Source organism: Ostrinia nubilalis, chromosome 3 (genome assembly GCF_963855985.1).
Source record: "Ostrinia nubilalis chromosome 3, ilOstNubi1.1, whole genome shotgun sequence".
Lineage (NCBI taxonomy): Eukaryota > Metazoa > Arthropoda > Insecta > Lepidoptera > Crambidae > Ostrinia > Ostrinia nubilalis.
This window is the reverse complement of record NC_087090.1, coordinates 5515456-5541892: the sequence shown is the minus strand read 5'-3', so window position 1 is coordinate 5541892 and position 26437 is coordinate 5515456. Positions and strand designations below refer to the sequence as shown.

The window sequence follows — 26437 nt, the reverse complement described above, 5'->3', positions numbered from 1 at the left end:
TTAAATTAGTGTCGTCAATGTTTTTCTTTCTTTATTCAGGTCTTGAAGTACGTCTTACAATGTGGTATATACGGTACATAATATTGGCTGCAGATTTTCTTATACATTACAGTCAATTGTTTATTTATCATTGTTTGGCATTGCATAAAGCCAGCTGAGTTCAAAATTGGTTCATATTTCAAGAGAATGCTCAAGATGTTTTACATTACCCCTCCACTATGGCGGTTACCTCGTGCGGGTAGGAATGCGGGTAGCTCGCGAGCGAGTGGTGCCGCGGGGAGCGCACGGCCGGCATGGAGGCGCGGCGCAGCGACACCGCGCGGCGCAGGTCCGTCTTGATCACCGTCGACAGCAGCTGCCCCACACCGTACCGTACCATTGTGCGCAATCACTCGTCACTGTTTGGCTAATATTTCTTTTGCGCGAGAGTAGCTAATTAACTTGAAGAAAACGCGAATTGCCCGCTGATTTGCGGTTCTTTAGCCTTCGGTGTGCTAAGAAAATCTCAAATGTATTGCGGATGTGTGTTGAGAGGAGTTCGGTACCATGCCATTAATTTTTGGTACGTCAAGACCTCAGTTGATGGTGAACTAACTGCTACCGCTTGTCGTTGCCGAAAGCACAGAAAGTAGCTTGGCTTAGAGAATATCTAGCGAGACACATTATGCTGCCAGCATTTCAATGGTCAATCGTACTATTTCTAATCGCTTAGAAACCAATAAAATAGAGATACTTACGGCCCTGATAAAAACATGACTGAGAAAAAAACATGACTTTTCTTTTAGATAATTTTTATTGTTTACCATCCAAACATAGGCCTAAAAGAGTAAATAAGCAAATAGCCCAACCCATTGAAAGAAAATGAGTAAGTTTTTGAAATCCACAACTCCACACATCCGCATACCTAACTTTACTTTTTTGAAACAGAAACTTAGAACGAGTGACGTGTGATTGAGCAGCACAGTGCAACAGTTATCACAGGACGAAGGGGTTAGTCATCTAAGCTGCATAACAGCACTCCACATGAAAGCTTACTGATACCACTGATACCTAGTATTTAATACCACATTACTCCGGGGGACTGCATGCGGATATCCATCCATATTACCTACTTATACTCCACGGACATGCTTACAAAACCATTCTACCTCCCAATAATTATGTCCTCACAGTACACCATTACGCTACAAGAAGTGAAGAGCATGTGCTGAACTTGCCATTTGCTCTACAAGTAAGCTCGGAAGTACAATGTTCATGAAGATTTATGACTTTTTATTCTGATTTATGCATATTGCAAGTGTAATAATAAATCTTGTTTTAATGTACTGCAAGTGATGTTGCAAAAGAGCTTACATTTGAATAGCAAAGTAAGGTGGCTGAAATTATTCAGTAATGTTGTATTCGTAAGAACATTTACTTCTAAAATGTTTATGTATGACAACGTCATCGACAAACTTTAATAAAACATCACATATCCGATCTAAGATTGGCTAGCTAGTTGTTAGTAACAAATAGGTAGCCTGATCAAAAAACATGCATTGCCAGTTAAAAAGTGAAAGTACAATACCTTGCCAAAGCCCATCTCTTTGGGTCCATCCTCATCGGAACTGGAATCTTCATCCTTCAGATGTAGTTCGGTGTCGTCAAACTCATCGAACATGTAGTAGTCTCCGGATCGGACCGCTGTATAAGAAACAATATGTTAGAAGTCTGAACTAATTGCTTGACGCAAATAGAAATAAAATTTAGGTTTTTAAATAGCTTGTTTCGAGAATGCAATTTTGTTAAAACAATTAACGCACAAAGACCCTCCAAGTTAGGAGCCAATTATAATTTCTAGTTGCGTCAAAATTTTATTAAAGCTCGAAAACACCCAGATTAATTTACAATTTGTTTTTTTTACTATATTTTTTGTGAAAACCTATTTCCAGCATGCCAAAATTAAAACATTTATTTCACAATTATAGCCCGTACACCAATTAAATATTTATGTAAAAATTAATACACAACTGAACAAAAATTCAATAAGTGTTTATACTTTGCATGATGCCGTGAGTGTTTTTTCCCCAAGAATTGCTTTTCGTGAACATCAAATAATAATAAATAATCATAAAATAAACCGTATACGAAAGACAAGTGAATTTGAAAATAAAACAACAACAAAACACGATAACAAGACAAACACACAAGCACAATAGGAAACACGATGCAAGAACATGCAAGCTGCGTGCTAACAGACATAAGCGGGTGCAAAGGCGTATACTGTCTTAGATTTTGTATTTACAATAACACATATTTTTACAGAAGTTATGTACATTTACCGATTTACTACACAAATTAAGACAGTCCTCGCCAGAATGCTGTTACTCGCCTAAATACCATCACCGAAAAGCTGAAGAAAATGTATTGCAATGACAAGGTTACATCGGCGCAAGCGCAGGAATCAACGTTACCCTTCTGATGGCTGGCGGGCTGCTTGTACGGCCTATCGTGCGCTACAAGAAAAATGAAAAACTCAACACCACAATTTCACACACCATTACAGCTTTTGGAGATTTTAGAGCTCAGAACTGTTATACATAGAGTGGAATGGTTAAGTCACAATCCACCCAAACGATGATGGTAGTTATTTTTAAGCTAGTGGAAAGTATGACATCATGTACGTGTATCCAAACTATTGCTAATCTTGCGATTGATTTTCCATACACCCAATCTATTCCAGTCTAAAACAGATGTGGGTGTACAAAACGATTATCGAATTCTTCGATCATACATGTAGGCTGAAAAAAGGACAGGAAGACAAACACAGATAGTTATGACAGAATATATGAGACGATAGCATTAAACACGTTAGGGAAAGGGACGAAACATGATGGAAACAAACACCGCCATCACCAGCCCGCGTAATAACTGCTCAATACCTTCGTGTCTCTTCGTGTAGATTCGACGCCTATAGGCCGCGCTTCCTATACGAGTAAATAAAATAAAAACATTGAATTAACATTGAAAATTGAAATTAATGCTTTACAATTTGTACACGGTGTCACAACACATGTAGTGCGCATAGGTACACTTGAATTGAATCACGAATTCCAATGTGTCTGTGTCGTGTGGGCGTCATAAATAAATTACTGGTTTTGTAATTTTTAGATATTCCCATCTCATTCTATTATAGTAATGGAAAAGGATCGATTATTTAGGTGTATACTTCCAAAATAAACAAAAGCCGATTAACGAAGCTATCTCCGAAGACTGTAATTTTTGCCTTCATGAAAACTAATCGCCCGCCCACACGTCACAGAGCCGCGTGTAACTTGAAGCCAATATAATCCTGTAGTTACATGTATGATGCGAGTTTGGCTCGGCACGGCTCGACTGGGAGATGATCGACGCGCGATGCATGGACGGGCTAGCCAGGGTGTGTCTGCGACGAATCGGTGGCGGAGAGAACACAGGGTAGGATTCTTCAGGGCTCTGGGCCCTCGGGAGGAGTTCAGACTCGGGCGGGGATTCGAAGGAGATTCGGCGTGGTTCCAAATACGCGTCAAGGGAAACGGATGTCATCAAGGCGGATGACGGTGAAGGTGGTCCTCCTTGTGAAAGAGGTGGAGGGATCGCTGAAACGGGCTGAGGGTTGACGGGGGGTGGAGTGTGTGCAGGGGAGGGCGGGGCAGAGGGTTCGGAGAGGGGGGTGTGGAACCCTCGAGGGGAGGCAGGGCTGTCGGGGGTGTGGTAGCCGCGAGACGCGTCCGAGTCGCCGCGGACCAGAGGCACCTGCTCCGACTGTTGCGTCTCATCCTCCTCTTCTGGTTTGCGTCAGCAGTAAACACTCACACGTAAATATCGAGTCCTTATACCAATATTATAGTATTTGCACAAAATACAGAAAGAACTATAATAATAAACTAAGATGAATATAGTATTTGTCAGTTTACGGTTGTATTTGTACCATTTCAATACTCTAATATTATTACATTACAATAAAATCTTCATTAGGAATTAATTGTTTGACTTCTTTACTTCGAGTGTTTATTAACTTGAAATGTGTTTCAGATAGAAGTTCAATATAAAATTGAATTTACCTGCATCATGATGATGAGGCTCCTTTGTCATGGCACCCTGTATCTTCTTCTGGTTGGCCTTTATCCTTTCCATTTTGACTTTGATCTTTTCTAATATTTTTACCTCCTGTTCCTCTTGTATTTGCATTTGTTTTTGTCGTAGCTCCTCTATCAATTCTGCACCCCTAAAAGTCAAAATACCCATTTGATTAATGCGATAGATATTGAGGTAAATAAAAGAAGATCGGTCAATTGGACAGGTTTAATTACCTTGACGCAAGAACAGTAGTTGCTTTACTCTCATCAATAACTCGGTAGAAGTAGTAGCTATGGAATAGCCTCCGCTGCAATATGAGGAAAGCAAAGCAAACTCCGTCCCATGCGAGACCAATATCTTCTTGTGGTACTGAACATGCGGCCTCCTGAAATAGTAAAAAACCCATTTCTCTTACAGAATCAATTAATATTAAATTCATTATTTCCCATAAAAATAGTAATTTATTATTCTGACAAGCTGAAATAACCCTTACCCAATGTATATCTAGCACTGCCTAATATAAAATTGTAAAACCCAATGTATATTCATGTGAGCCAGGGCATCTTATGTGTTTAGCCCTTTACCTCTTTTCAGTTTAAATCATACAGTATTTTTGTCGATAATAGGAGAATTAAGGGTAATGAATAACAGACTAGGGGAGTCAGGAAAGACAGAGGGAGGTAGTAAAATTAGGGGAGCCACAAATAGTGACTGAGTTGCAGCACTGGTCCATTTATTGCCTCGAGGCAGTGTAGGGTTAATACGGGGACGTGTAAAAGTGCTTTTTAATAATAAAATAAGTTTTTATGAGTTATCAAGAAACTGCTTTCACATACGCACCACCGGTCCCGCACATCTTGTCACACATAGGTCATACAATTCAGTGACCAAACCGTACCTTGATATACTGCATCCTAAGGAACCTGGCGATGTTTCCTCCAGCGAACTTATCAACGCAGCCGATGCCGAGGAGCTGCACAATCCAGCACGCATGCTCCTGCATCACCGAGCTGAAGATGCAGCCCGGGATCTGAAGTAAGGCCTTCACCACAACCACTGATACGTTGTAGCGGAGGAGCCACGACCACCTGGAAAGGTCGACAGTAATGTGACAGAGCTGGTGACGGCGAAGTAAAATTGTAATAGATGAACAATGGATTTGGTGAATATAAACCATTGGACGTGGTTCAGACAAGGATAATCACGCGGTTGTAGCGCAGTACCCGTACATTTGCATCAAACCGTAACCGCACGATTACCACAAGCCGCGCGGTTATCACGCGTGTCTGAACCAGGCCTTATGCTATGTTAGGTTAGTGCTTGGATAGGCTGCACACTGCACAGGCAGGCACGGCGCGTTGTACTCAATCTCATACATTATGAAATCTTATTCGAGTGTAGACAGTCTTAAAACAGACACTAAAGTTTTTACTCGACTTACCATTGCAATATAGCCTCTTTAGGTCGCAGATAGAAGTCTGTCCCTTGCCAAAGGAATATGAACGATCCTATTAGGTAGCCCATAGAGAACAGGTTGACACGGTTTGTGCCCGTCATGAACATGATGGCTAGAGTCACCCAAAGCATTCCTAAGAATACCATTCGCTTGATAACATCCAACCAAGATCTGAAAAGAAAAAGTAATCTATCAAGTATTAATAATTAAGTAAGAATTATATGATAAACTCATTTACAGGAGAATAGAAAGGGTCAATCAGTTCTTAAACATTAGAATTGGTACCAATAAAACTTACCCTACGTAACTTAAGAAGTCAGGCACAGGATTGACAAAGTTGGGCGTTTCCCAGTCTTTCCCAATGTCTTCGCTGTTAGAACCACCAGTGTAGGTTTCTCCGTGAGTTTTCTCTATACGGAACACTCTAAGCTGCCTTGTGGCAAACAATAGTAGGAAATAATCGAAGACCAGCTTCAGGGCATGTGGTGGTTCGTCAGGATAAGGTAGGAAGAGCCATGTCCGAACGTGTTTCATTTGCTGTAAATTTCAAAGACGAAGATATTACAAACACTAATCAAATGTGCAGCTCTATTTACTGACTATTTAGAATCCAAGACCCTTCACTTGCCACATTGGGTGAACCCTTCGATATTGCATCTTCTAGGGTAAGTCGGGTCAGTCGTATTTATGACTACAACGACAAATCAAATAAAGCGTCCGTTTTTATTGTCTGGTCAGTTTTAAGTCTTTGAAAGTTACCTGTTCATCACCACTCCACGGATAGTTGATACACAGCTGCGGCAAGAATCCCACAGCCAGCATATACTGAACCGGCACCAGTACAGTGACACTCGCCGTGAAGACCGGCCATATCCGCGCCTGGCGCACGCGAGACATTGAGACTAGAACTAGGAGCCAGCCCGCGTATAGCACTGCATACACGTCCATACGGGAACCGATCACGCCAATCAGGCAGATTAGGGTTATCTGGAATAATGGATTTGTAAAACTTTAGTCGTCTGTTCAGTCATTGGAAGGCTATTTAAAAAGATAACTACTAATGTAGTGTACAATTGCTAATATGCCCATGCCCGTTAAAGAAACAGGCCAGCGGACGACGGAAATCGAACTAGCGTGCAAGATTCGATATCTAAACCAATGGGTTTTGGGGTGATCAGTGATTGACTGACGGCATTGAAGAACTATTCCAAGTTTTTATTTATGGTCCTAACTACTAGGTATGTAGCTCGCAAGTTGTACCACTGTTTTTTATGTGTGCAATACAGATTTTAAATAAATAAAATAAATTGAGATAAATGATTATGTGCAAAGTTACCTCTACTCCAAATTTATAAAATCCGTAGTTAATCAAATATTTGATGCAATGGATCATGTCTGTGTCGGCGTCTTGACGGGTGATCTCCGGAAACATTACTTTCTCTTTTTCCTTATTGTCTACACCTAGTAACTGTCTGTAAAAACAAAAAAGTTTTCATCAGAAAAAAGTACGACAAGTTTCAAAATAGTGCCTTTACAATTCCATAAGATACCATTTAGCTTGATGCACTGGATGTATAGGAACTTACCTTTTTGCCTGCTGTCTATACTTGACTAGAGAATAAAAGGTAAAGACAGCTATAAGTCCAATGTAGCCTTTGAGAAGAACCACTAGTGGTTTGTCTCGCGACGCCTTCAGGAACCCAAGCCATTCGGCGTTGTTATACGTGGTAGTATTTAGAATTGTTATGTTTTCTCCAGACTGAAAAGAGATAAAAACAAAATGAATTGTACAGAGTAATTAAGATGCTAGTCTTCATAACGTGATTGTGAATGCGTCTATTAGCTCAGACTACATTCAATTCAAATGTAAATAACGCAAAGATCAAAATTAAATATTTTACGAGTATAACAGTGAAATGAAACACGTTCGTTTTAAAAAAAAGCGAGGTTTCCCTTGCGCGCGATAACTTGTTATGATGCTTAGTGGATGCCCTTTCGGTGACAAGCTTGTCATTTGTTTTTTAATGTTATTGTTTTTCGTGAACCATTTTCACTATTTTTAAGCTGTCAAATTACTTACACTGCTCGGACACTCGATGCTAAAGAACGCGTGCTTGATGTACTCGATCTGGTAGACCATCTTGGCCATCAGGTATGCGCTTATGAGGGTAGATATGAGCAGCACGCAGATGCGCTGCCGCCGCGCGCCCAACCACAGACCGGGAGATATCATTAACATTATGGGCACGTGCATCGCGCACACCTGGGAAATATAAATAATGATGAATAGTGTCATTCTGGTTTTTGGAGTCTACTGGACCATTTAAGACTCCAGATTAGATAGGTGAGGTCACTGCGTCGTTTATCCAAGTATAATCGCCCGACTTTAAAGTAATATTCTTTATGGGAGTATATCATAGTATTATGTTACTGTAACATCAGGTTTCCATTTATGTTTAAATGGTAGTTGACGCATCGTTATTGTAGAAAATGAAAAGCAGATTTCAATAGAGCGAGTGATTTTAGACTTAGCTGCTTCCCCATTCCATATAAAGACACAGTAAAACAATGAAGGCTACCTAACGTATTTAAGCCCATCAGTTGGCGCCACTGTAGAGTTAGGTCTGTCACTCTCTATCGGTTAAGTGATACCAACTATTGAGCGTAAATACTGCAGTCCTTTATAATAGAGATGGGTTATACTAGGTAAATTTGATACTAGGTGCACCTATTCCTAGTATTTATTAATACTCGATCCAAATACCTGTTCCACCTAGTACATAGTAATTTAGCATACTTGACGCGACTAGTGCGGACTAATCCACGTAATATGACTTTAAAATACAATTTTCTTTGATAGTAGGGAATTTAGTGCAAGAACCCCTCCACTTTGGTATAGAAGGCTCATTTTTGCACCAGTTGTTCTTTGGGTGCTCCTGAGTAGATTTCCGTCGGTAGACATCGGGAGCCCCCCCTGTGGTAGCAGGGGGAGGGGGGGCAAGTTTCCTTCTGCCGCGCTTCACTTTAAGGCCCATATCTTCAAAACTATGGGTATTAGGGCAAGTGTGGTGTCATTTTCGGATAATTAAAGGATGGCGAATTCATTTCTAGAACAAACTTTTTGCCTTTTCGTACAAAAAAATTGAAATATGGAGTAAAATTCACAAAAACCAAAAAGTATTTTTTTAAATAAACGTCGTTTACTTTTAAACCACTGGAGATAATCTAATAAAAAAAATATGTCCTGAAAGCTACATTTATCAGGATTATAAATATATACCATTGTATGGTACTTTTTTTGAAAAAAGTAGGTGAAAAAAATTTTTTCTTCAGGACACAGCGGGAGAATTTTAATGCGCGTCGGAAAAAAAAAAAATTTTATCCATGAATTCATACTATTTGATTCATAAGCAAGTAAAGATTATTATTTTAGAATTTATTTAGAGTTCCTGGCACATCATGCTACCATGATTTGTATTTTTTCTTCAATTAATTTTGAACTCTATGTGTAAGACATAAGGTTCAAAATAGTTTGATTACATTGTATTAATGAAAATATCATAAGAAGAAAGCACTAAATAAAGAACTTGAATTTGTCTAAACGTCTAATGATTATTATTATCATTTTAATTAACATTTTTATTTCTACATACTATTACTATTGTACCATTGATAACGGAAAGGTAAGTGTGAGGAAAGTGAGGATCGATATTATCATAGTACGGGAGATTATTTTTAACACAAAGGCTACGGCTGTGACCATTATAGTTGTTTTTTCAGACAGCACCAGCTTCTGCACTACTTCTTGCACTTACATCTCACCATTTCCAGGCAAGCTTCGGCAGCTACGGGCAAATCGGTCCATGTAGGCTCCATGTTGCTATCGACTCTAGTCCACACCCAACCAGTCGGATAAAGGGAAGACTGAGTCGGTTGCTTGCAACTGATCCTATACGCGAACCCCTTGATATACTACCAGTAGCCAATGCTGATACAAAGCTGTCTGGGTTATTTTATGTAGGGTCACACCTAAGCGTAGTCCACAGCGACCCATTAGGATCTTTATTCTCCCTTTTTTATTCCCTATCATCACAAAAAATCCTATCCATTAGATAAGTGAATTAAGCGTCTGAGTGAAAGCCACCTAATAGTCTTCTGATGCCGGATATGCTGACCCAAGCAGACCCATCCTTACAGTATTAAGTGTTTCATGGACTCCACATTGTATTCCACATGCTCGAGAGCTTCTGTTGTAAGGCCCATTTTGTGGGACATGTGATTCATTCCATAATGCCCAGTTTGCGTACCTGTAATTGCTTGGGCATACCTTTGAAAAGTTTTCTTCATGACCCTGTATTTCCCTTTAGGAATGATTTGGAGAGGCTTATATCGTTGGAGCTTTCCCATTCAGCCCTGTTATTCTTGGATATGGCCATATTATGGCCATGACGTACCTAAGCTTTTAGATAAAGGTACTATCAGTTCTGACCCAATAGTTATCGTCTCTGACCCTTGTCTCGCTAGACTGTCGGCTCTCTCATTGCATTCGATCCGTGTTTGTCCAGGTATCCCACATTAGGGACACTTAGTCATGCCTCCAGAGTTTGTTCATCTTTAAGATTGCATCTAGAATACCTAATTCTAGACTCAACCTTCACTGAGGCGATGGCTTTGTTTGAGTGCTGCCTGGCTGTGGCTAAGGATGTAAATATTGCGTTTCTTACACCCCTGTTTTTAGTGCACACATAATTATAGGGTAGAATTCAGCTTGAAATACTGTAGCAAACCTCCTTAAACGTTCACTGTGTTTATTACTACATGCTTGACTATGAACGAGTGCTGTAAGTGCCCACCAACCTAGGCAGTTTTGTATCAGTATATCAAGGGCAGTAATTATGTCCTTATGATTTTTTCAAATTATTTAAATTTTAGTTGATTCAAGGGGTTCGCGTATAGGGTCAGTTGCAAGCAACCAACTCAGTCTCCCCTTTACCCGACTGGTTGGGGGTGGACCAGAATCGATAGCAACATGGAGCCTACATGGACCAATTGCCCGTAGCTGCCGAAGCTTGCCTGGAAAGAAGTAGTGCAGAAGCTGGTGCTGTCTGAAAACACAACTATAATGGTCACAGCCGTAGCCTTTGTGCTAAAAATAATCTCCCGTACTATGATAATATCAATCCTCTCTTTCCTCACACTTACCTTTCCGTTATCACTGGTACAATAGTATATGTAGAAAAAAAAATGTTAATTAAAATAATAATAATATCATTAGACGTTTAGACAAATTAAAGTTCTTTATTTAGTGCTTTCTTATATTTTCAATAATACAATGTATTTAAACTATTTTCAACCTTATGTCTTACACATAGAGTTCAAAATTAATTAAAGAAAAAATACAAATCATGGTGGCATGATGTGCCAGGAACTCTAAATAAATTCTAAAATAATAATCTTTACTTGCTTATGAACCAAATAGTTTGAATTCATGGATAAAATAAAAAAAAAATTCCGACGCGCATTAAAATTCGCCCGCTGTGTCCTGAAGAAAAAAATTTTTTCACCTACTTTTTTCAAAAAAAGTACCATACAATGGTATATATTTATAATCCTGATAAATGTAGCTTTCAGGACATATTTTTTTTATTAGATTATCTCCAGTGGTTTAAAAGTAAACGACGTTTATTTAAAAAAATACTTTTTGGTTTTTGTGAATTTTACTCCATATTTCAATTTTTTTGTATGAAAAGGCAAAAAGTTTGTTCTAGAAATGAATTCGCCATCCTTTAATTATCCGAAAATGACACCACAATTGCCCTAATACCCATAGTTTTGAAGATATGGGCCTTAAAGTGAAGCGCGGCAGAAGGAAACTTGCCCCCCCTCCCCCTGCTACCACAGGGGGGGCTCCCGATGTCTACCGACGGAAATCTACTCAGGAGCACCCAAAGAACAACTGGTGCAAAAATGAGCCTTCTATACCAAAGTGGAGGGGTCTCCATACAAATCATTGCACTAAATTCCCTACTATGAAAAGATACAACCGTAGTATGAATAATGCAATTTGAAATTGAATAATAATTCCTCCCTTCATACTTTAACAGGCTTAGGACTGTCAACTTAAAAGATGGCGTATTTAAAAGATATCAATTTCACAAAAATATTTAACATATTTTTTCTTATTTACATGAATATGGTTTGACTACGTTTGTGTGCGTTTGCTTCGTCGCGCTCAAATTTGTTTGGTCAGACAGAGACGGAGTGAATCTCTACGTTCGCACATAAGGGTAGGGTCGGAAATCGTGTAATTTATAAAATACTAGGTGGATCAAATATTTAAAAAATTGGAATAGGTGCCGCCTAGTACTGTAAAATACCTAGTGTGTGGATCTGTTCTAGTAAATACGTCTCATCTCTACTTTATAATGACTTAAGTAGCAATACTTACGTTAAGCACACAAAGCAGCATAAGAGCGATGAAGATGACCTTCACAAGATGCAGGTCTAAGTATGCAAACGCCTTGTCCATCCACTCGTAGAAGTGACCGCGCACCGCTTCGTATAAGCGTTTGGCGTACGGCACGAATCCGCTCTCGGGACGTTCCGTTATAGTTGGAGCATACGATCGCGCGCGAGATGGTTTTCTGCAATGAACAAACGCACATTTGAAGGAAATCCCTATTTTTTCTATCTTATACGCTGTGCACAATCCTAATTAACAACTAAGAGACACAGCTTAGTAGCTTACTATGTAAATAAGGTAAAAAATACAATTGATCGTTTTAAGCTAATAACATTCGTTTAAACCTGGGGTGATAATGTGAGCACTTGACATTTCAATCAAACTGTTGATGAACAAACACTAAGAAAGAGAGCTAGCTACTCTATATTCCGTTTACAATATGAGTACCTGTGCAAGGATCGTTTCGCAGTGGTGTTCATGGAAGTCATGGAGTGATCAGCTTCAGTCAGACTCTTATCATCCATTGCACCTTCGGGCGACGCCGCTCGTTCTTCTTCGGACGGTAATTGAGGTATCTAAAAACGATATAAGTGACATTACGTGGTTTCACAACTTTTAATCTACAGCAGACCACTGTTACGCGAATTTTTTTAGACTAATAAGTAACTGCCTGCTATATTAGATAGCAGTAGTAAGTTGCTTCATCGAAATATAGATCGTTCCGCTCATAAAATGTATTTCATATTATAGATAAAAAAACTGATATTGTTTAAGACTTACGTCATCTTTCATGGTGGAAGCACCAGCTTGACTTGGCCTGCTAGAGTCAACATCTTTAGGAACAACGCTGTTTGTTCTGTAAAGAGAACCATTTTTAAAAGGTACGAAAATCGCATCTATTCCAACTACGTAAGATTCCAGTTTATTAACATGCTGTCACCAGTACTTTTTGGTGTCTTACCTTGTCTTTGGATCTGATAACGCCATGAAGTCTTTGTGGAAGTAATGCACTTGCATTATGGTGATTATCAAGAATAAGGTAGGTGTAAGGAGTTTCACAAATAAATCTGCTGGATGGTAAGGTTCTAAACCTAAATCGTGCTGCCTGTAAACATTCACATTTATTAGCAAACCAAAATATACTTTATAGACTTAAATATAAAGACTAAACTACAACTTACAGTCGTTCGTTGATCAGCAAATATGTTTCAATAGTTTTTGAAAAGTTATCAAACTGGTATATGTAAATTAATATCAAATTTATCATCGAGTAAATAATGACTGTTATCCAGAATGTATACATTAACCGTCGCCATAAACGCCAACTTATCTGTGGATAGAAAATACATTAAAATAAATAAATGGTAACATAACAACGTGCATATTTGTTCAATAACTGAAGTCAAGTCTCATACTCGTATCTGAGTAATATGTTTTCTCATCCGAGATGGAGTATAATTAAACAGTTGAAAATGCGATCTTATCTCGAGTGCTTTATCCTACATACTGTGGATACCTACTGTAGTTTCGTCGAAGAAAACAAACACAGTATTGAGACGAGTATAATAAATATAAATAAATAGAAACATGATGGTATGTATAAAGAAAATATCCTTAGGCGAGGCCTTTGTCTAGCAGTGGCCAACCTTTGGCTGCACTGATTGATTGATAGAGGCAATAAATTGAGATTGGTTCTAATCTTAATCAAGTACTATCATTACGTTATCTCATTACCTGGAACATGAGTATAAACACCAGGAACAGGAACATGTATATGATGCGAAAGATGGTCATGCGGTCGCCCGTGACGCCTATGACGAACAGCATGATGACGACCACGTAGATCCAGTAGCGAGCGCACGCCGCGCGTAGCCATTCGCCCAGCGCGCGTAGAAGACGCGACCGACTTTCCTCTTCGCGCTGCGCTTCAATCACTGAATACCAATGATACATAATAATTTAACTTGACTTAACCCCTTGATTTTTTTTAATTTGCTTAGGAATCATAAAAAAATTACTACTGAATAATAAAAATGCCATAAAACGTGCGTGGGGCGTACCCAATACGTACGGTACGCATATAAGCCTAAAATCAAGCCTAAAAAGTCGACCTTTTCGCTGTTTTTCGTACAGCGTGCGCATCACATAACAATGTGAACACACCTTTTCGTATAATATTCAAGGTGACTTTGTTGTCATTATGTAAAATTTAAAGTTGGAAAGTGCGTATTATAATTGAAAGAATAATAAAGTAAGTAAAGAAGATAAAACAGTTCAGAATTCAGTCATTCGTGTGAAAGAAAATGCTGATTATAACATAATAACAATTCTAAAATGTTAGATAGTTTAATTAGAGATGTGGGGAAAAAAGCATGTCTAAAGAAAATTAAATTATAATAATTTTTTACCATCCGCCAGACCTGTCGTTTAAATAAATGAGACAAATAATTTTAATGTGAATATCTATCCTTCATTTATCATTTAACAATAATGCATCTTACTTAATACATTATTGTGTGACTGAGGACTTTATCCTCAGCCAGATTATTTGTTTTATTAGCATGCCTACTTAAAATATGTAGAAAATTGTAGAAAAATATAGTGACCGGAGCTCGATGGATCGTCCGGTGTGGACCCGCTATTAGTATTTATCTTCTCAGCAGCAGCGACGCGAAATGTCATATAATACGTGACTCTGACACCACTACAGCTGTCTCATCTTGTTTAAAACAAAAGCAAACCGCAAACCACTCACCGCTCGCAGCAGTGGACACCGTCAGCTGTAGCGGCGCCGCCATATCGGTGATGACGGCGGACTGCCGCCGCTGGCGGATCTCCGCTACCCGCTGGCGGAGCGTCACCCAGAACATGCAGGTAAACAGCGCCTTGATCAGAAGCGGCACGCATGGCTCGCCCTCCGCTCGGCCCACGCCGATTTGACGTAAGTTCACTTCCTGGAAAAACGAAATTGTCATGAGTATGACATTCTTAAAAACAAATGAGACATCAAAATAATATTGCTGTCGTTTATCTGTGGTGATATGAATCATCTGTACCTACTACCAGCAAGCAAACTTGAGGTTTAGCGAATAACTGAGTCAGTGCCTGGTATTAGGTGTCATAAATATTAGGATATTTATATTTTCGATACAAAAGTGCATTCCATATTACACACCTCATCTTTAGGTAAATATGCATCCGATCACTGGTTATCATTCATCTTTACTAGGATTAATAAAAGAGAAATGTAAGTAAAATTAAGTAATTCTACTCCCATTGTGTGTTTATTTATTAAACTTAATTTTTATGTACCATAAAATTTGTGAACATACATGTACCGTGACGAATCTCGGTATACAGTCGACACATACAAATCGTCCCTTATAATTAAAACTCACCTTGAATACCAAATAACTAATTCGAGTACTTATAACACTTTAATAATACTGTGTATTTTAACAGTGTAGTATAATAGTTTAATAAGCTGTTAAGACTCTTTGTGGGCTTGATTTGTGTGTAGAAAATAACTTGTTACCTAATAATAATTTAAAGGACTGTCATTAGCCTATGTCTATGGCCTACGCGACTAGTCAGCTTGCCGCCGCACATATTAATTGCTATGTATTAGACGCTGGTAGAGTGCGCATCTAACAGTACTCTCTGTGTAGTCTGCAGTCGCGGTCCAATTCAAATTATAATTTTAATAACTGCAAATAACAATGTTTAAGTCTTGGCGTCTTTTTAACAAATTAGTAGTTATTTGGGGCGGCAAACGCGGAGTTTATTTAAAGCCAAACCCATTTGATTTGACAGCTACACTTTTGTGTTCAAGAACATTGTATAGGATCAGATGCTGCATGTATTCGCATTGAGTAGGCAGCTTGATCTCGAGCATGAAGGAGTGTTGTAACTTACACGGCTACCTCTTCGTAAGAATACGATTTCGTTCTTAAGAAGATAAATCGCTGACTTTGTACTAACCGTAATATTCGACGGCAGTTCAGACTCCAGCAGATTCATGCCGTATATGTATTGCGTGAGGAGCAATAACATCGCGTAGCACACCAGAATAGGGCTGGTCTTCAGCATGAAGGAGCGCTGGTCCTGGCACAACCACACGATGTTGGCCCACATGAGGAACACGAACGTGAGCCACGAGTGGAACATTATGCTCCACGCCATCATTATGATCGTCGTCGCTATGTACGAGGATCTGTAAAGAAAATGAGACCATATTATTATGAGTGTTTTTACCCTTCGATTTCTTTCTTTTCTCTGTGTTGTTGATTTTTATTTACTTGTATTGTATTTACCTGACTAGAACTTGGAAGAAATCAATTATAGCCGCTACGACGTCATCCATTAGAGTGTTTTCTTCGACATCTAGAACTGACTCTGGAAAAGACGTGGAATGAAGTTTAGCTATAATAAGTGTTGAAGATACATTCGTCTTACTATAAACAAATGGTCGAATTGATCTCAAAAGCAAGCTTCATTAATCAGTTAAGTTCATTAATCTGGCCCATAAAAAAGTTATTACAATAATGTCTAACCTTTTCTACACGTGCTAAATTGCAAAGATACAAAATAGTGTTTACCTTCATCAGGCACGACCACAGAGCCCGTGGAATCTTGGTGCAGCTGGCGAGACATCGAGGCTGATCGCACGCTCGACCATCGCTTGCTTGGGCTAATGTTCCTTATTAGCTACGCAAATTAACACATGTTAGAACTTAGAAGACCCTTATTACCACACGTATTTAGACAACCACAAGCGCCGCAAATAATTACAGGAATCAGAAATCTGTAGTCTACGAGTTTGCTACTTCTTTACCTTGGATGTACAACTATGACAGAAGTTTCTGATTAGAAGCTGTCGTTGAACTTTCGTTATTTTATTTATCGACAGTGTAATAACAACAATGCAAATACGACATTTAACTAAGAGAAAGTTCAAGATTCTAGAATATGGCGCCAACAACGTTATAAAGTAAAGGATCAACATGATTATAATTACAAGTAATCACATAACGAATGCCTTTAATTTATACAATAATAATTATAAAAAATGTATAGGGTGTAATTGTGTGGGTAGAGTATAGTATTTTTTTAAATTGTGTAACATGCATTACATGACAGACAATATTGTAAGTTAAACACAACACACACACTGCAATCAAACATAGAAATAATGCTCACCAAATATGGTATGGACACACACGAATACAAGTATACAATAGTTTCGATATGTTGGCAATGTTCATCGGGCGAATGACTCTAATGTATAGTTAGAAAAATAAGTAAAGCAACCCAAGCTTATTTTTATCCATAAAGTATTGATGTGGATCCAATACTAATAAAGAGATGCCATAAAATCTCTTTGCAATATCATTCACACCAATTTCTTGCGCCAATGTATGAAAAGCTAGATGAGGTAACACAAATGATCACAAAATATCTGTTTTTGTGTTGCAGTTTCAATAGCATGAATATTATAATCGTATAGAATAGAGGTAAGAGTGAGTCATATGCAAGAAACCGGTGAAAACGATACCACAGACAAAACAATCCCGACACCCAACAGTGAAAAGAGAAAATGAAATACCTACAGGGGTAGTCTCACTGGCGTTCCCACGGAGTGCTTTGGAATTTATGTATGAATATGCAACCTATAAAAGAACGAAAGCGTGTTGCAAAAACAAAAAGTAAAAAATTTTGATATCGAAGAAATTAAATGCCAAAACCTGTAAAAAGTGTTTGTTAGCCTATTATGCGTGTTACGCTTCACTGCGCTTTTAGTAGAAATCTACGTTGTGCCGTTGGTAGTGGGTGTTTTTGTGTTAAACTACAATTAGTTATTTACCAAAACAAACGACAGACGTGCATTAAATCTATTTAGAAGGAGGAAATAGCTATCTACAGTGGCAAAGTACATCAGTTGCTGTAAAAATGGTGATTAACACACAAAATAAAAGGTATTGTGAAATTAATTATAAGCTTGTAATTATGTACAGAACTAGTGAGCGCTGACCGAATTTCTATTAAGTGCTTGCGTCTACAGTAGTGTTGTATTGAGGGGAAACTACTTGTGCTAGTGGATAATGGCGCAAGCCTTACTCGGACTTTCTTAGTGGCGCTCATCCACTTGTCCCTTGTGGCGCGGCGGCTGGCGCGGTGGAACGACACGCCGCGCACCAGCGACCCATTCAGCTTACCAGCCTCTACACCGGTCAAGGCGCTCTTTTTTTTCGCCTTAAACCCCCATAGATAGCATAGATAGGAAAAGTCCAATCAAAAAGTAACCTCACGCCACCAAAACTAATCGCATAACACTAAGTTACCGTGTGAGTGTGACTGCATTCTGAAGAGTTCAAAGCACTTGCAAAGTTTTAATGCACTTTCAGCGTTAATCAAAACAGCGAACGCCCAATCGGAAATTAAGTATATTAACAAGCACGGTAGCATTACTCGATTAGTCACGAGAAATCATTTAATTACTGAATAGCTTAATTAACTAATCTACTAAATACGTGCGCACATACCTTGGGCTTGAAGAGTTCCCGTGATTCGAGGGCTAGGATGTAATACGTGAACAGTATGACTAGGGGACTAGCGAGTGTGGCCCACATGTGGTCATCCGTGACTTCATAAGAGAAACTCGTTGGGTTTGTTTCGTTGATATTTACTAGTTGTGTGAGGCCAAAGTATCTGGGAACACAACATACAATAAATAAATACAATAAAACGTAAGTGGCACGTAACTTGTCAAATTAATAGTATAACTGTAGAGAACCTTTCAACAATAACAAACGAGTAGAGAATCAAAACTGAATATCGATTTTATTATTAAATAAATAAATAAATAATTAGTGGAGCAATTATGAAATCCTTCTTCCGTGAGTAATAAATAGTTTCGAAATAGGCTTAGTTAAATGATTTTTTTCAATTTTAATTCTGAAGCCGCTGATACTATTTTTTACCAAATATACCTTATTTTATGCCTTATGAACGGTTTTTAGTCTCACTCTGATACTTATAGATTTATGTTGACTTGGTTAAAAAAACGTACCGAGCAAAATTCATTTCTGGCGGATAGAGAGCGATAAGCCATGAGCATTGGTAGACGATCAGCACTAATATGTGTACAGCCATGATGGCCATCAGACAGCGGCTGATGACTGCAAATCCTTTCTCCAGCGGCCGGCCCAGCGACCAGGCGGTGGCCGCGCCCATGAACACCAAGAAGTAAATCCCTGACGTCACGCTTGGCCGCATTATGCCGGAGAACATTATCAGGAACAGGCATACATACTTCCCTGAAACAAATGACAAATGTAGACCCTTTCTTTGCAAGAAATTCCCATAGGTACCTACACAGGTCCACCACAATCATAGGGTCTTCTTCTTCTTCTTTTCGTGTAGACAACAAACCTACACAGTGTCAGCCCAAAACTCCGCCACAAGAGTGGCGTTGTCAGTAGCACTCATCAAATACTCCTGAGTGCAGTTGCTTGGGCACTCAGGGCACGACATCATAGGGTAAAGACCCCCTTTGTGGACACTGTTCCGCCGTTCAAGCTTGATTTAGGTACTATCAAAAATACTGTCATAAATAGTCAATACTGGAGATTACTTTGGAGATGATGGATAAAATTTTGTGATTCCAAAAACAGTGTAAAAATAAAGATGACCAAAACCGGTACATCTGCTCTACCTGCAGTAGTAAGCATTGGATTCCGCTGATGCTTCGTGTCCTTTCTTTGACTGGCGATGTCGACCCCGGTCAGCAATTTCTTTACCAGCATATACACTATCAGCGATACACCGGCCATTATTAGCTGAAAAAAATAAATCAAATTAATCAAAGTATGATTACAAAACCCGATGTTAGTACTCGTTGTAAAATTGTATGAAGTTGGTTTATTACCTCCGGCGCTAAGTAATGCACGGCCATGGCTGGGTCTATATCGTAATAGGAGACCAGACCCAGGTTGTGTCCGATCTTCTGGATTAGAGGATAGGTTTCCAGTAGGGACCCGTAGGGCGCGAATGCTGCCAGTACGATGTGCCATGCTGCATGTGCCAGTAAAAGTAGGAACGACACAAGTAATGTCAGCGTTAAAAACTTACGGCATCCACCTGAAAATGTAAACGACTTTTTAAAGAAAGAACATGATGTATAAAAGATATTTTTAAAATAAACGGTACCATTCGTAAACCAATTAAGATAAACCTCTAAATATTATGCATCCTCATTCATTTATTTCGCAGCGTTAGTCAGTGTGAATACAATTTTCGAAGGCGTACAAGACGTAATTTATGTGAATGGCGTCGTCGAACTTTGGCGGCACTAAAATCGCGCGAGACTTCGCGTGAATATTACGTCATAGTTGACACAAAGCTAAATCGTGACTAACGCGTAGATTTTTTGGGCTTATTAACCCGGCTCTACCAGACAATTACCAAATAATTTTCTTGTTTTCTTAAAGAATTATATCAATATTCAAGCGCAGACATTAATTAAGTGGCAGTAGTTAAATAAATTAACCTACATAAAGTTCGCAATATGCACATGTACAACGCGATAAAGAGTTTATGCGTTCGTTGTACGACCTCAATAGATTCTATACTTACTCCAGCTAGAAACTAAACATTTCCTGACGAAATAATAAAATTAATCTTACCACTAAACGTCTCTGTGTCTGGTAATTGCGGCAATGGTGCTATTAAGTAGAGGAGCAGATATAACAAAGACAGCCCAAACGGTCGTAGTGCTATACCTGTAACAAAAACAGAAGCTAATGTAACAAAATTGCTTCTTTCTCACGCATGAGTCACACAGTAAATTAGTAATTACATACTAATAGGCACAAGTCAAGAGTACAGACGGTCTTTAGTAGATACTACAAAGGTAGAGTCATCCCTTGTATGATTAGAACGATCAAAAGACTGTGTAGGTATATCTTGGTTTTATTTTCTAAACTATCGTTTTATCCTCGTATCGATTTCAATATCTATACAGTATTCCAGTGAAAATACTCTAGGATAGACGCATAACTGTAATAGTATTCAAATCAAATCAATAACGATTCTCCTGAAAAAACAATGGCATACTGCGTAGATGTCTGGGAAGAAAAGGAAAGCCGCAGACACAATAAATCACGAGACAGGCAGTCGCGAGGGTGATGCTATTACTTGGCCGCCCCAACCGTCTCTAGCCCAACATTTTTCCCCTTGCGTAGACGATCTACTACGCCTAAATCTGACCTTGCCAAAACTTAACACGACTACCAACCAGGCTATTAAATTCATAAATTACGTAACGAACTTGTTACTTGGGTATAAAGTGTAAGGTCTGCCCGATTCTAGATTTCACACGCAAACAGACTAAAGTTAGGGCTAAAAGGATTTGCGTCATTCTGACTCTTAATCAGCAAATCGATAAAAGTCGTAACAACTTCACAAACCGGCCAGATTACTATATTATTAACCGGTCTAATTTAAAAAAAAAACTAAAAATATGTCCTACGAGTTTAACATTTTAATTTCAAAGCTTTTCGTTTAACAACTATGGCTATACTACTCGTATGTCTCTAGATATTAATTCACTCCACGGTTATGATGATGCATAATGGAAGAACAATGTTTGGTGCCGCTATGGGCAACCCAAATGTCACAGTATAACATTTAGACTTTGTTCCAGTCCGTTTTATTCTTCGCCCCATTTCTTTTCCCGACATGCCATAAAACGACGGGTTTTTAGTTTATCATGGGCACAACTTTTGGGTTTACTCATAACTTATTGTAAGTAAATTGTAATATTTTAGTAACACTATTATAATTTTAAATAACGCGTATTCTAATGAGTAGGGTAACTATTCCTAACACACAACAGCTAGTTTCATGAATATTAAAAAGTTAAGCCGCAACTTACATATCAAAATGTAGTCATTAGGGGCACACTAATACGAGGCTTATCCCCTAATTTGAGTTTTATGCTTTTCTCAATTAAAATTAAGTCACAAGATAAGGTTTTACGGCACGTGTTTGGAGGTTTCATTCATAAAATCCAAATTACTATGAAACACTATCAAAGAATGTCAATGTTGGTTTAAACGATTAGGTTGTTTAGGTGCGCTTGATCCAATGCCACATAGCGTGAGACGAGAGTCGATGTGATGAGTAACACATTGTTCACCTTAAAGGTGAGAAATATTTGAGTAAACTAACTGAATGAAGGCCTGCTAACTCGTTTATTATGAAAAAATCAAATGAGTATTTATTTAAATCTCTCTTTAATCATGCTCTACAGTATTTTATTAGCAAACAATAACAACCTATTTTTAATGCGCTCTTATTAATAGATAAGGAAAGTTTTTTATTTATTATTTATCACAGTCATCGCTATTTACATCTAATTTCATACAACAATGCTATCTTGTTAACATAGTTAGATTAACTATTATTCTTTTGAAACATTCAAGTTTAAATAACAGATTTCACGCCAAAACAATGTGCTTATTTTCAACCGACTTCAAAAAAAGGAGGAGGTTCTCAATTCGACCCGTATGTTTTTTTTTTTTCTATGTTTGTTACGCGATAACTCCGCCAATTATGAACCGATTTGAACAAATCTTTTTTCGGCGTAGGAGGTAAGGGTGGTCCCATTTAAATTTAATAATAAAAAAACAACCCCCAAGGGTGGAAAATGGGGGATGAACTTTTTTATACGCAATATCTCCGCCGATTATAAACCAATTTGAACGATTATTTTTTCGTTGAATAGGTATTATCAAAAGGGTGGTTTCATGCGAATTTGAAGAAAATATTTCACCCCCAATGGTGGAAAATTGGAGATGAACTTTTTTATACGCAATATCTCCGCCGATTATGAACCAATATGAACGATTTATTTTTTGTTGAATAGGTATTATCAAAAGGGTGGTTTCATGCGAATTTGAAGAAAAACTGGTCATGGTAGGTACAACTCCTTAATGCTTAGGAGTTGTAGGATAATTCTTTAAATATTATAAGTACAAATAGACCAACAGTTGTATTCTTTCAAGTTTTTAAGGTGGGCTGACGGTTTAAGGTCTTTTTAGGTTTCCTATATGGTAACCTGTATTTTGTAGGGAATATTATTTTACACTAGACATGAAGAATATGGTCTCAACGTACTGCCTACCTTCAGTGGTAACAGCAAGGTAATAATTAGTTAACTAAAAAGCAAGAAATAAGTAAAATTTTATAAAAAAAAAAAAACCGACTCCAAAAAACCTACACTAAAAAGTAAAAAAATAATTACTAATTACCTACTTATTTATTAGGACGAATTATTAATATTTATGTAGGTATACCATGATTGATACTTCTGGAGTCGGTGCCAAGATTATGAAACATGTAAAGTTTGCCTGCACCGACTCCAAAAGTATCAATCATGGTATACCTACATAAATATTAATAATTCGTCCTAATAAATAAGTAGGTAATTAGTAATTAATTTTTTACTTTTTAGTGTAGGTTTTTTGGAGTCGGTTTTATTTTTTTTTATAAAATTTTATTTGTTGATCTGATCGGTAAATATTTTTTACTTGAGATCTGGAAACCTGTTTCAAAGTGTTGTTGGAGTCTAAAATTCATTGGCATTAAAAAATCTTGAAAAATATCTGTAAAAGTTTACACAAAACTGATTGCGTGTAAATAAGGTTACATGCAACAAAGAGTCCGTTAATCAAACGTGCACAGATAACGACATGCATTGTTTGTGTGTACGTTACTCAGCCAGTAGTCAGACAGTCAATATGCCATGCCCGTAGTAATTAAATTAGGTATACCTACGTGGCTAGCTCACAAAACAAGCAACAGGGGAAATCTAGAGCAAACGTAAACAGTGCTCGTCAAACGTAGCGCAAAATAATTAAGTGTATAGTAGCAATTAAAATTGTTTTTTATTTAAAACTTTGTGACAAAAAAAGCACCTCGACCTGAATAACTGGGGGTAGCTCCATCAATATTTTGCATGTAGCAGTACCAGGGAGCATCAAATGAAAATTTGAAAAGCATTGTCATGAATGCTCTACAGATGTCTGTAAAATCTAAGAAAATTTGGAGATGTTACACACCCGCACGCATTAGCATACACAACCAAAACGTAAATAAATACGATTACCAGTATCGAGTACACACTTCTTACACTTGTTTCTTGTTTTAACATAGCGAAACAGCGCATCCTCGCAAACACCATCAAACAGAATGGCTTCAAGTAAATAAATTACACACTTTACTATAGACGAGTATGCTTTAATTATTGCATCCGCTTGATAAACAAAGAAGAACCAGCTCATAACTTTAGTACAGACATGTTATTAAATACAAAGGATAAACAATGCAATTGCTTAGTTAGAAAATTAATTATACGCAGTGTTTTCTCACATAATTAGGGACCATCATCCCACGTCTTAACATCAGGTGCGATTGTGGTCAAATAACTGCCTTCTTATGCATAAAAAAAATTGAAAATATTTAGAACTCCAAATGATACTTGTATTATAAGGAAGTTTCCCAGCAATATTATAATTTTAACACCTAAAAAGTAAATTTTCACTGTGTTACCTACTATCTCTTAGTTTTTATATTTGCAACTGTCCACATTGCATGCCGTGGCAGCCTTTAATTAAGACAGCACTTAGTTTTAAGCACTATTAGTTATAGTAATTTCATGTATGCGTGTTTCTCTTGTTGGTTGTCCTAATAAATAAAATAAATAAATAAATACTTAGAGGAAATACGGATATCGAACATACAGCTGCAACACACGGCTATAGTACAGCCGGTATCACTGTCTGTATATTTAAACTGACACCATTCCGCGTCGAGTTAAAAATATTAAGTCCAAATTAATACACGTGAAAGTTTCGGATTGATGCATTCCATATCATTCTGGTTTCTGTTGAAACTGTAAGTTGGCTTCTTTAACTTTTCTGTTAAAAAAGGGGTTATTTGAATAAGGAAATTAATGACCTGTTGTTGTTTTGAAAATTAATAAGTATTCCGTGTTTTAATTTGCATTTAAACCGCAATGCTGTAGATATGTTTTCCCGTTACGATAAGCAATAAGCTTTTAAACTTAAATTACCAGAAGTAATAAAAATTAAATTTTAAGTTGAACCTTTGGCCTTGGCCCAGAGTTTGCCTCAAGTTTCAAGAGATTTTAAACGTTTTCTGAATTAAGAACCTAAACATGCATTATTCGATTTATGGGAGAAACGGATACGGCGTCGATAACTTGAAAATTACTTGAATAGTCTTACTATTGTTTCAACGGCATAAAAGTGTGATAATACGAGACAAAGAAAGGCCCGACATACAAGCACGTGTGGTCTACTTTTACAAACTTGAAGTTTATTCAAAGAGAGAGGTTTTATTGCGAAAGCAAACGAATAGATAGGTATGTCATTTAATCAGGAAAATACCAAGAGCAGATAATACCAAAGATAGAGTGTGGGATAGCTTTCGCTACAATCTTTTCTTTGAAAATCATCTAGTCAATAAAAACCAAACATACTCGTAGTAATTTCACCCATTCATATTGGCTCGGAATCAGTCAAATTGAATTTAAGTTACATAGTCATAACAGCTCTACCATAAGCTGCTCTATCATATTAATTACCTTATTAAAATTATACAGCGTTCCTTTGGAAGATATTTTTGATTATTACTATTAGCCTATTCAAATCGCTATCCATAAAGCAGAGAGTGAAGATCACATTAAGCAAATATTTCGAAAAATTTCGCTCTAATCGCGATAATGATAAAACCCGATATCGATTAACAGTCAAAACATCATGTTTGATGAGGTCATTGATGTGTGGATCGCTTCTGCTGCCGGTTAACTAGTTGAACCGAGTGCATGACCTTGTGAATCACATGCCTGATAAGGCGGTGCGACTCGCCGGCCTCAGTCTCTTTGCCCAATTTCAACGCTAGCCAACCTAAACGTGTTGTTGCTATTTAGCATTCATAAAAGTTAAGTGCCCGAGGAAACCCTTATTATCTTTTATGATCCAGCCTATATGCGGACAACTTTGAGCCACTTTGAGGGAACTATGGACATGACATCACTTCTTATTTCGAAACCTTTTTAAAAGCTTCCTGTTTGTGTTGAATTGAAATTACTACACATTGTAGGTACACATTAGCATTAAGTACGAGTATATTAATGTGTGTAAAGTAAAAGGTTTCAAAAATAGCTGCCGACAAATAAATTAAACAGAAGCAAAGCAAAGTTATTTAAAGTTGAAAGAGCCACCGCCCCTCGTGATTACCGGATGCTATGGCTTCGTGTCAGTGGGTTTTTTCGCGGAATAGATTTTATTTTAATAATACTAAGCGGCATTCATATGTAATTAAGCAGCAGGAAG

At 37.9% G+C, this 26437-nt stretch overlaps 1 protein-coding gene across 4 annotated transcripts in view; it reads right to left on the bottom strand.

Moving 5' to 3' along the window:
* LOC135087688 (piezo-type mechanosensitive ion channel component) overlaps positions 1-26437 on the bottom strand; it is a 55206-nt gene that overhangs the window by 22692 nt on the left and 6077 nt on the right. Inside the window, exons 3-30 of one of the 4 annotated variants that reach the window (XM_063982434.1) lie at positions 20702-20797; positions 19945-20156; positions 19732-19855; positions 19087-19333; positions 18560-18725; positions 17627-17686; positions 16616-16724; positions 16331-16412; positions 15999-16230; positions 14773-14971; positions 13752-13951; positions 13199-13347; positions 12979-13122; positions 12798-12873; positions 12465-12592; positions 12003-12198; positions 7635-7817; positions 7141-7313; positions 6891-7026; positions 6314-6541; positions 5853-6091; positions 5540-5725; positions 4997-5186; positions 4332-4483; positions 4083-4246; positions 2922-2966; positions 2454-2495; positions 1568-1683 (exon numbers count right to left, since the gene is read on the bottom strand). In XM_063982434.1, coding sequence (XP_063838504.1) covers positions 1568-1683; positions 2454-2495; positions 2922-2966; positions 4083-4246; positions 4332-4483; positions 4997-5186; positions 5540-5725; positions 5853-6091; positions 6314-6541; positions 6891-7026; positions 7141-7313; positions 7635-7817; positions 12003-12198; positions 12465-12592; positions 12798-12873; positions 12979-13122; positions 13199-13347; positions 13752-13951; positions 14773-14971; positions 15999-16230; positions 16331-16412; positions 16616-16724; positions 17627-17686; positions 18560-18725; positions 19087-19333; positions 19732-19855; positions 19945-20156; positions 20702-20797 — 4274 coding nt within the window. The remainder of the gene's footprint in view (positions 1-1567; positions 1684-2453; positions 2496-2921; positions 2967-4082; positions 4247-4331; positions 4484-4996; positions 5187-5539; positions 5726-5852; positions 6092-6313; positions 6542-6890; positions 7027-7140; positions 7314-7634; positions 7818-12002; positions 12199-12464; positions 12593-12797; positions 12874-12978; positions 13123-13198; positions 13348-13751; positions 13952-14772; positions 14972-15998; positions 16231-16330; positions 16413-16615; positions 16725-17626; positions 17687-18559; positions 18726-19086; positions 19334-19731; positions 19856-19944; positions 20157-20701; positions 20798-26437) is intronic. The other 3 variants (XM_063982435.1, XM_063982436.1, XM_063982437.1) reach the window with 3 other exon arrangements.